The 11,759-nt window shown below is 41.5% G+C and overlaps 1 protein-coding gene across 1 annotated transcript; it reads left to right on the plus strand.

Moving 5' to 3' along the window:
• Window positions 1–324: 324 nt before the first annotated feature.
• socs5b (suppressor of cytokine signaling 5b) lies at window positions 325–11,281 on the plus strand. Its single transcript, XM_046867360.1, has 2 exons — window positions 325–669; window positions 8,867–11,281. The coding sequence occupies exon 2, from the start codon at window positions 8,902–8,904 to the stop codon at window positions 10,561–10,563; it is 1,662 nt and encodes a 553-aa protein (XP_046723316.1). The 5' UTR covers window positions 325–669; window positions 8,867–8,901; the 3' UTR covers window positions 10,564–11,281.
• Window positions 11,282–11,759: the final 478 nt, after the last annotated feature.

Consider the following 11,759-nt stretch of genomic DNA (forward strand, 5'->3'; position numbering starts at 1 on the left):
AACATTGAAATGCAAAAGGAACATCACAATAAACTGAAATAAATTCAGCACCATCGGGATTAATAAACTAAAAAACACGTGTAAACCACGAAGACTTTATACGCGTGCGTTGTCTTGGATCTCCACGTTTTCAGGATAGCAACGGAGGCGACGCGTTCGTTTTTTTAATTTTTTTTATTTTTTCCTGCACGCTCATTGGCCCATCGTCAAGTCCGTCACGGTGCTCCTGACTAATCCGGAGCCTCGTTTCGGGCGCCGAGTCCCCCCTTCTCTCCCCTCCCCTCCCCTCTCTTCGCTGCCTTTCCCAGAACTCGTCCCCGCCTGCGCGCTCACGTTATTCGCCTCCTGCTAGCCTAGCGACCGTCATATTGGCTGTCAAGAAAGGAGGAAGACACCACCGACAGAAACGGAGCCTGCAGAAAAATCTGGCCCTGGATCAAACGGGCATTCCAGAGCGCCCAATTATATACAATTAATCGTAAAAAAACCTTTCCCCACCCTCATGTATGTGTGAAAAACGGGGAGCTCAGGAATGACCGGTCCGGATCTCTCGCGTTATAACCGCTACTAAAGCGCTGGTGTAGGAGAGCCGCGGTTCTGACATCTTTCCATAGCCATCTTTATACAGACAAAAGAGGGCTTCTGGAGCGGCCGACCAAACTGTCCGAGGTAAGAGACCTCACTATTTAATGTATATCGAATCAAAAAAGATACTTTGCAAAAATATTTATTTCTTTATTAGTGTGTGTGTGTGTGAACGCGTGGAGTCCAGCCTGTGGGAAAACTCCGCTCTGAATGAATGTAACGGAACGCGCGCGATGTGTCACTCAGATTTGCTGTGTGTGTGTGTGTGTGTGTGTGTGTGTGTGTGTGTGAGGGAGAGAAAAAGGGTCCACTGCCCGGACACATCCCCTCTCAGGAAGTCAGACTTTTTTCATTCGGAAACTTTTCCATTATTTTCCACTTATTTTTCCACAGTTTTTTCTTTTGCTAATATTAGAGCACCACATTTTGACATGCAAATGTGTGAAAAGAGCAGCTCTTTAAATCGAATTACTCAATAACCAGAACTTTAGTTCACATTCGGAAATATTAAAACCGGTGTATATCAGAGCTGTGTGAATGAACCGTTTATAGCATGTTCATGGATGATCGGAAACCTTATTAAAGCCCTCAGATGAATCACAGCTGACTCAGAATCCGGCATCATTCATCTCTATCATGAAACCTTTTCTCTCTTTATTTCCTAATAGAAATAAATGTAGCATAAATAAAACATTTTCAGTTTGGATTCCTTATTTATTAAAGCTTTAAATATCATTACAGCATTTCTGAGTCCTCCCAGTTCTCAATTCTCAGTTTTATTTATTATTGACCTTATCCCAAAGCAGCTTGATCTACAGAGATAAACAGGTTATAAAGAAAGAAATGTATTTATTAAATTTATCCCTTAAAGCTTATCTGTAATGAGCACGCCATTTGTGACAGTGGCAAGAAAGAAAAAAAAACCCTGAGATGTCAATAAACTTCTATCTGGTTGGATCGAAGACTGAAGATGCTGCTCGGATGAAACGTTTCGACGACTAAACTTCTAGATGATTGCGAATCTCCACAGAACCCTGAGATGGTTAGAGGAAGAAACCTTCAGAGGAACCGGACTCATCTGGGTGACACCGAATGTCCATTCATTCTAGTTCTATCATTGTTGAGGTGAACTGTTCAGTGGCAGCTGCTTTAATGTCAAATTGTTTATGAAAATGGCCTAAACCATTGTAGTAGTCTGTTGATATGAATTACAGTCTAGATCCACCTTCATAGTTCTTTAGTTGCTCAGTAACTTCATGGATCTTTGGGTTGTTCAGGTGGAACCATCCTCAGCTGCATAGTGGTCTATAATGTGAGAGAACTCTATCCAGAGGCAGGGATGAATCAGGCAGATCCGAATAGAAGAAATGGAGAAGAATCACTGGTACCTCAGGTTCATGTTTGACGAGATAGAGAGAGTAGAGAAGCGACAGGGAGATTCTCCATACCACTCTTGGGAACCCAGTGTTCTACATGGTTTGTTGGCTTTTCCTCTTTTTTATCACACCTGATGAACAAACCCGGTCTTTATCATGTCATAATACGTATAATATGGGTTAGATTTACGACCCCTTATAACAAAGGATTGAGTTTATTTGTTAGTCATATAGATATCCTTTTCATATTGCGTTCAATATTTGGCAAATACACTGCAGCCTAGGATCAAGACCTATTGGTTTTAGGAAGCCAGCAGTGTAAATGAGCTTGTAGACAACTGTAAAGTGGACCTTGTAGTCAGTAATGTGAGGAGAAATGGTCAGAGATCACGGCGAGTGTGTTGTTTCTCCACGACCCCCTGTCACCGGTTTCTATTTGAAAGGTTGTGTTAAAAAAAAAAAAAAAAAACGGAAATTTTTATTGCATATTATCATCGCGTGGCCCAAACAGGCCTGCATTTTTTTCCAAGAAGATATTTCTACTGCAGGCGGCATGAAAAGGTGCTGCTTTAGTATACGTGCTCAGCAAAAGACCGTTTCTGTATCCGATCCAAAACGAGACGAATTTACCCAGCCTCTTACAGCAACTCCTCCAAAACGAGAAAGGCTACCACAAACATCTCATTTATCCTCAGTGGAAAAAGAAAGTTATTACGCCCTTAATGTTGTCCGAAAGCCAGGCCACTCATCAGGACCCTGCGAGGGAAGGCGCACTGAGCCGAGAGAAACAGCAGAGAAGTTTTTTGGGGGGGTTTAATACAGTGGAGCATTGCAGCAGTCTTCCTGTGCCCCCTCCAGCTGAATCACCACAGCTTCATCCATAGCAAGGTCTCTTTTTTTTTGCCATATGTGGGCTTTTTTGATTTGATTGTTCATCCAGCGGAAATGACTCACCGCAGTCTCCATTTTGTTGGTGACAAATCCATTGTTGCAGAGTGGCTTGAAGGCACATGTGCTTTTTTTTGTATCGTGGTCAGTATAAGAGATGGGCAGTATACTGGATATTTGATATCGATATTAGATAAATAGGCAGTAAATGATCATTACCGTCCATGTCAGCAGGACAGTAAGTGGCAGAATGAGACACGAAATCCAATCTAGGATCATCATCATTTTTGCTGACTCAGACCTGACCTTGACTTGCTCTTTGAGCCTCACAGCCACCGAACTGAAACATTCAGTGAAACGTTGAGTCGGACCAAACACAATTAAAATTCACCTGGGCAGAAAAGTCAATTCACTAAAAGCAGGGTAAATGAAGGGCAGCTGTTTGATGGGATTGTATGGTGGCTTTGAAACTCCTAATTTTTAAAACGTAGTCACAGGAAAAAAAAAAGCAAAAAGATCACGCAAGACCCAACATTCTATTGATCTGAGAGGGAATAAATGAAACGGGATACTACATGCAGTGGTGGACAGTAAAGAGGTGAAAGGAATCGGTTACTGTACTTAAGGAGCTTTTTCACGTATCTGTACTTTACTCAAGCGTTTCCATTTGGGAAGACTTTTACTTCACTACATTTCAAAGTCAAGTATACTTTTTACTCAACTACATTTTGTGAAATCAGTTGTTCCTTTTTAGTTACGAGCGATAAGAACGTAACTGGCCAAACCCACAGCAAGCAACCAATCAGGGTCGAGCGCACGCTCTGTTTTTAACCTTGTTTTGATTAGCGCTTGGTGGCATCTACTTCTCACCAACATACAGTTCAGCATCAGTTCAACAGCAAGCAGAACATTTTGAGAGGAATAAATGATGAAAGACTCGAACTCGCCACAAGACCCGTGGAATTTTTTTTTTTGTAGTAGGTTTTGGCCTCATGATAATTGTAACAGATATCAATCAGTGTTTGACTCATTAATATCATTCTATTAATAGACTGTTGTGCTGAGAGTAACAGAGTCTTTTCACATGAACTGAGTCGATTAAGTAAAGAGTCTCTTGACAAAAAGGATCATAAGAACATCCTGGTTATAATAAATCATAGTACTTTGGATACTTAAGTACATTTGAAGGCAAATGTACATTTTGTCAAGGGAAAGTTTAAAGGGAGCGCTTTTACTGTAGTGATATTTCACCTACTGTATCCCTGCTTGAGCAGTAGAGCATTATCCCGTGTCACCTGCTAAATTTAAAATAGGTTCATATGTTTATGTTGATTTGTTTGATTACTTTAAAAAAGTATAACCACTGATTTTAATCCTGTACTGTGCTTTGATTCCGAATTGCTAATTCAACAAAACACTTATAAATCCAAGCATGTCTGCGGATCAGATGATCTGTTATGCTGCCAGCATAAACTCTTTGAGCAAAAGTACGTGGACACTTGACCTTCACACCCGTATGTTCTTATTAAACACCCAGATTTAGTCATCTTCTGCTATTATAATTGCCACCACTCTTCTGGAAGACCGGATTTCGGAGTAGTCATTTACTTTATCAGCTACAGGAGCGTTAGAGAGGTCAGGTACTGATGCTGGTACAAATAAAACAATCCAGTTCATCCCAAAAGGTGATCAGAGAGGTTGAAGTCAGGGCTCTGCTACATCCTGTACAATTCTGTGTTTCAACCATTTTGGGAAGGAGCACATATGGACGCTACTGTGTGTTCAGCAAACCACAAATAACAAAGTGCTTTTATTAAACCAGTGTAAGTGAAATGCCCCGAATTCAGTGACACGCTCGGTTTGAATAGATCAAATTAGAGTTTCAGACAAAATGAGGATTTTAGTACTAGAAGCACTATAAATGCTAATGCTAATATGCACGATGTTACTGGAGAAATATTATCTCGCTTTTGTCCCATAAATGCTATATCTGACCTCCCACTCCTTCGCAGTAAAACAACCCACGCCTGAGACTTACAGTAATGATGCACACCACATGCTGCTCTCTGCATTCAAATGTTGTCTAATGTCACCGTTTTTCATGATTTTTAGTATTCAAGTAGTTTGAGTATTTCTATTTATTGAACTATTTAGAAATAAGTTATAGGATTTGCGATAAAAAAAGCTAATCAGCTATTACATTAAAACCACTGATGTTACATTGAATAACAGTGATTGTGTTGTTACAGTGGAACTTGTCAGGGAGTCGGATCTATTATGGGCAAATGAACGGTGATGTGTTTTAAGTTGGAAAAATGGGCAAGTGTAAGAATCTAAACAAAATTGCCACATTGTTTTGGCTAGATCACTAGATCAGAGCATCTCCACGCAGCTGGTCTTTTGGGGGCGTTCCCTGTATGCAGTGGTAACGGCCTACTAAAGTGCTTCAAGGAGAGACAAAAGGTGGATCGGCGACACCATCATTAGCGCCCGATGCTCACCGATGCATATTTTGAGAGCTTGTCAGATCTACTGTCGGAGTTACTGTAGCACAAATTGCTGAACCACCAATTCCACAGGACACCAATTGCTGTCCTGGGGAAAAGAAGTGGCACTAGGACGCACTATAGGATGAAGGCAAGCCGGCAATATTTAAGGTAACTTCAGGCTCTGGCATTCATGCGGATGTCACTTTGACATGTAACACCTACTCGCAATGCGGCGTCCAATACATCGAGTTCATAAAATTGAGAACAAGATGGTTTTCACTTGAGGTAAGAATGCAATGAGCTGATTTGATTATTAATGCGGTATGTTCGTAGCTTAGTGCTTAGCATGAGTAAGTACTTCAGGGAGTTTCAGAAAAATGTATATTACTAGAGGTCGACATTTTAATGTGTAGTCCATTTTTCACTATAATGTTTCAGTATAATAATATAAGATTTCGCATCTTGGCGTATTTGTTTCATACATGTCATCATTATAATTGGGCAAAAGAAAAAACATATATCAGAGGTCCCTTATCACACGCATTGTAGTACAAACTGTATGTAGGTTATGGCCCTGAGGTTACTACTCTTTTACTAAGATGGATTATATCTTAGGCTGGTCTGAGCCCACATTCCATGTGTTTGACTATTGGTCCACATCATAGTTCCTAGTTCACAATTTCTGTCATAGTGCCCCTCACTGATCTAGCACACTTTAGTTCACTTGATTTACACAGATAAATCATTGGTAATAAAAAAATGTATGTTTGTTCATTGTAATTGAAAGTTTGTCCCTTGAGAGGAACCAGACTCAAATGGAACCCAATCCCCATCTGGGTGGCACCAAATGTCTATGCATTACAGTTCCATCATTGTGAAGGTGTGGTGCACTGGATGCAGTGATGGCTGAACGCAACCTGTGGTCCTGAGCCATTTAGGTAGACTGTTGACATATAAACTTCACATTTCGAATAGCAAGTTAATTTTTATGTAGTATAAAAATACCAGTGATGAATCTTTCTTGTAAAACTCACCTGTTTTCATTGAGGTGAGATGATGATTATTACTTTATTATTACCCTCTGATTGGTCACATATATGAATGTATTGTATGTGTGTGTGTGTATATATATATATATATATATATATATATATATATATATATATATATATATATATATATATATTTATAAATTGTCAGTATTTCTAAAAAATGTTAAAAGAAAGCATAGCATAATGTACATTTTATGTACCCAAGAGAAACATTAAAAAACAAATAACATCTGTGATCAGGTTGCACTTGAGTAGGTTTACATTAGAAAAAATTTACTAATGAAATCATTACAAGTGTGTGGATCCAAAATAAGATTTCCAGCCATTTTACACCAGGCATGTTTCCTACTTATTCGTACTCTTGCTTATGAGTAACAGTCACACTCCAAATTTGAACATTATGAGGCCTGTGTAAGTGAAGCATAAACCATTATACAATTGCACTTTACCATAAACGTAAAAGTTCACGGCAAGTCAGAAAAAGGATGAATTGTAAAAGATTACATCTCCATCGGTGATGTCATGTATCTGCGCTCATATCACACTCTAAAACCTCACACTCTAACATCCTTTTCAGAGAAATGTCAGATTATGGGGTTTTTTGTGTGTGTGGGACATATGACATACTATGAAATAATTTGCAACTACAGAATGTGCAAAGATCCCTCGCTCAGCTCATCTGTTCTGGAGAACCAGAGCTTTACTTTTTTTTTTTTGTTTGTGTTCGTAACCATGATTTGTAAAGTTGAGGGGGGGAATCATAAAAAAGCACAATTTCCTAGGATGCATCTGGTACACTGTCAGATTAGACATGCGTTTTGAACACCGAAGGTTTGAGAAAAAAAGGCGAAATAAATGTACATCATATCCCTCGTGTGTGGATCAGATCAGGTTTTTTCCAGTTTATATAAAACATCATGTGCACAGCAAATCCTGTTGTAGTCAAGTATTATGTAATTCTGGTCTAGTACACATTTCTCCTTTCTGTTAGCTTTAAAGCATTAAAATATGGCGCTCACTTAATCACTCTCAGTAAGCACTTTATCCTGGAGCCTGTTACTGAGCATGATGTGAGAATTACACCCTGGTTGGGATGAGGAAACCCACAAAGACTCCTAGAAAACATACACAGACTGTAACCGTAGCTCATTAAAACAGTTCTGTGCCTTATTTTGTCCATGCTAGTATGATTAGCTGGGGACAAGGGACGTTTTTTTTTATAAATCGCTAAGGTTTTTTTTTTAATTTATTTATTTATGGGACTGACTTTGGAACAAAATATATTGCTAGTAAAGCCTAATTAGGTAATGTTATTGCTCAGATGCGGTCTATGTGGGCGTAAGTCGTTTGATAGAATTGAGGAAGGGCATCGTCTGAAAAGTGTTTCCAACTGGAGAGCACAAAGAATAGCTGCACGTGAGATGTTACCTATTACTAAAAAAGGCCATTCGGGTTAGTCAGGAGCTTCCAGACTTCTGCTATTGTCAAAATGTGGTCTGCACCGTTTTGGTGGCTCACTGTTGCCGTTGCGCAATCCATCTCCTAGTTCTGTTATAGTGCATTGTTACTAAGACACTTTTTGTATAGTAGAACCCTTGTGGTATGTAGGTTTATTCAGCTGCTCTATACATGTCATGGATATAGCGAGTTCTGCTTTTTTCTGATATTCAAGGACTTTCCTTACAGAAATGTTAATGAAAATCAACCGAGCTTTAATACAGGTTCCACAATGTTCTTGTCTTAGATCTGTCTTTTGAGGAAAAAAAAAAATTACTCTTCCGTTTTTTACTTCAAATAGAAAACTAGATCAGTGTTGACTAACTAGATGGCTAGAGTGTTGCAGAATTTGGTATACTATGACCACTTTTAGATGTGTCTGTGTAGACAGGGGAATGTAAACGTTCATTGTCTGAATAGTCAATTTCATTGTCTGACTTGAGGCTCGAACAAATGGCCAAAATAAGCCTAAGTCTTACCCTCAGCTGACTTTTCTCGCCATCTGTGCCCACTCTTCCCATTCGTCTATATTGCTCCCTAGCATGCATCTGCTTTTATGACAGGGAAAGTTCTTAGTCAGGTCTAGACTGGCTCAGTAATACATTACATACCAGCAGATCATCTGGGAGTAGATGCTCGGGTTCATTTATAGCCATGGCCTTGCATCTCCGCATATCTGCCTGGCAACTCTATGCTTATCGTGTGGCTCTGCAAGCCTCACAATTTTTTATGCATGTGCTCCACACACGCGCATGTTATGCACCCCGTCTTCATCTGGCCCATCATGTCTAACGTGTTTCACATGTCCGGTTTCACATGTCCGGCTACTAGTACATCATCACAGTGAATTTGCAGTTTTGCTTTATTAACCTTCACATACCTTCAGAAAATAAATACTGCTTTAAAAATGCTAATCGCTGGTTCTACAAGTGTCAACTTGATCATTTTCACTAATTTTCCTTATCTATTTCCAAAATAGTTACTCGTCTCCAATCCGTGGAGGAAGTGGGAAGGATGTGGAGTAACTTCCGAAGCAGATGTCAGACCCTCTTTAACCCCGGTGGCTCAGACACAAGTGTATGGAATATGGACATGGATCATGTCCACTGTGTGGTGGACATAGGTGCATCTTTTCATGAAGCCCGTCCAGGTGAGTCCCAGGACGATCGGGGCTCTGGTCCTTCACACGTTACCTTTAGAGACAGGGGACATAGAGGCCACAACTGTGTAGCAGATAGTCCACAATTTGTTGAGATCACAATTGACAAAGAAAGTGAGGATACACAAAGGGTCCCACTTGTGCGTAGAGATTCTTATTCCCGGCATGCTCCTTGGGGAGGTAAGAAGAAACACTCTTGCTCCACTAAGACGCAGAGCTCTTTGGAGGCAGACAGGCGGACAGGACGATCTAGAGGTGGCTCAAGCAGGAGGGAACGTTGCTATGGTTCCAGCTCCATCCAGGAAGTGAGCGATACTGGAGGAGGGGTCAGTGGCCGGAGTTTAAACGTCCGGTCTGTGCGGCAGAGGCTAAAGGACACTGTAGGCTTATGCTTGCCCTTGCCATCGCCTCGCCACCCTCGATCGGCCAAGAGCCAGGTTTCCTCTAAGCGCAAGATCCACATAACAGAGCTAATGCTGGAAACTTGCCCCTTCCCGCCGGGCTCTGATCTGGCCAACAAGTGGCATCTTATCAAGCAGCACACAGCACCAGTCAGCCCGCAGTCCACCACCGCATTGCTGGACGCTTTTGATTCAGCACATCCCTCGCCAGAGGACGAGGAGGAGAGGCTCCGTGAACGGCGTAGATTAAGTATCGAGGAAGGTGTTGACCCTCCTCCGAATGCACGAATTCACACACTGGAGGCCACGGCACAGAGAGCTACGCTTTACAAGCTGGGACCAAAGATGGCCCCCTGTGCCGGAGAAGGACACGGAGAGATCAAATGTTCGGGGGCTGGAACGGCGGGTTTCTCCGGAATAATGGCACAAGTCGGGGCGAGCATGGCAGTGCCACCCCACCCTGTTGACTGTGACTCAGAGGAGGACTCGACCACGCTGTGTTTACAGGCGCGGAGACCTAAGCAGCGACATGCTTCCGGAGATGGACACTCGTCTAGGCAGCCAGGACCCTGGAAGGTTCACACACAGATTGACTTTATCCATTGCCTGGTGCCTGATCTACTGGGCATCACAACACTCCCCTGCTACTGGGGAGTGATGGATCGCTACCAGGCAGAGGCACTGTTGGATGGTCGACCAGAGGGCACCTTTCTGTTACGCGACTCTGCCCAGGAGGATTATTTATTTTCCGTCAGTTTCCGCCGATACAACCGCTCTTTGCACGCGCGCATTGAACAGTGGAACCACAATTTTAGCTTTGATGCCCATGACCCCTGTGTCTTCCACTCCTCAACAGTCACAGGTTTGTTGGAGCACTACAAAGATCCAAGCGCCTGTATGTTTTTTGAGCCGTTGCTCACCGTCCCCCTGCACAGGACCTTCCCTTTCAGCCTGCAGCACCTTGCGCGTGCCGCCATCTGCAATCAGACCACCTACGATGGCATTGGTGCCCTGCCACTGCCACCAGCTATGCAGGATTTCCTCAAGGAGTATCACTATAAACAGAAAGTACGTGTTCGCTGGCTAGAAAGAGAACCGCCTTTCAAGTTTAAATAAGCCCTCGCTTTTACGGCTGATCAAGGCATTGACTACAAGAGATTCTGCCAGTAGTGTTGGATCAGAGCAGCATATAGAATACATACAGTTTTCCAATAGTAACTACTTGCAATACATACTTGGTCGGGAATAATCAATATGTGCTATCAGACAAGCATGTCATTTGTCGATCAGGACTGGATCAAAATTACTTCCTCAACGGATATGCTTCAGCCTGCCTGCTAAAATGTCTGTATACCGCCGCATTCTCACTCCTATTTTACCTTATATGGTCCTATGAAAATGAAAAATGTCCTAGATGTTAAATGCTAAAATATTTGTTTTTTTTTTTTAAATGTGCTTACTCATAAATAACATTCCTTCAAACTAATATATAGACAAGTCCGTAATTTTACCAGCAACATATTAAAAAGACAATAATGACTCCAGACAGTCGGGTTTTATATGGCAGAGGTAACAGAATGACCGTCAGCACCTTTAAAAACCGGGCTTTGCCTAGCACAAGAGTACAACATGAAGAGGAGGAAATTACTAGTAAGAAATATTTCCTGTTGTCCACCAGCTACACAGAGAAGACATGGGCGCCCAGACTTGTATGATGTACTGTATGGCAGAGGCTGCTTTTGTCAATGTTCAGCAAGGTCCTGTGTTTATTTTCTTGTGAGTGTGAGACAAAGAGTCACCTTGTCTTTCGAGCAGTAAATGTTCAAACTGAAAATATGCATTATCAGATCACGAGTGTTATTACTTTGACCCTCCGTGGGTTCATACGTGTCCGTCACTGTCGGCTCCCGAACTGTAAACCGGTGGTCTGTTTTTAACACTGATCTACGTTGTCCTTTTTGTTTGTTTGTTTTTTTTTTTTTTTTTTTTTAAAGGTTAAATTTGCCTGTGGTTTTTATGGCGAAGAAATGGGTTATATTCGAGGCATGTTGCCTTCACCTCACTATGACCGTCTTCGCTATAGACACAGCATATAAAGGTGCCATTTGTACGCTTGTTATTAGTAACGATGGCCTTTTCCCTTATTTTGTGGTTAGTTCCACTTGCATTGCACTTTTACCCATTGTGGAGCATATCATACAGCCTAAAGGCGCTTTCACAACTAATAGTCCGTTTGCTGAGATCAAATTTGTTACTTTTGGGTTTCACAATGTTTATCAATTAAATGCACCAAAAAGAACACCCTTTGATGA

Source organism: Silurus meridionalis, chromosome 2 (genome assembly GCF_014805685.1).
Source record: "Silurus meridionalis isolate SWU-2019-XX chromosome 2, ASM1480568v1, whole genome shotgun sequence".
In the NCBI taxonomy this organism is placed as follows: domain Eukaryota; kingdom Metazoa; phylum Chordata; class Actinopteri; order Siluriformes; family Siluridae; genus Silurus; species Silurus meridionalis.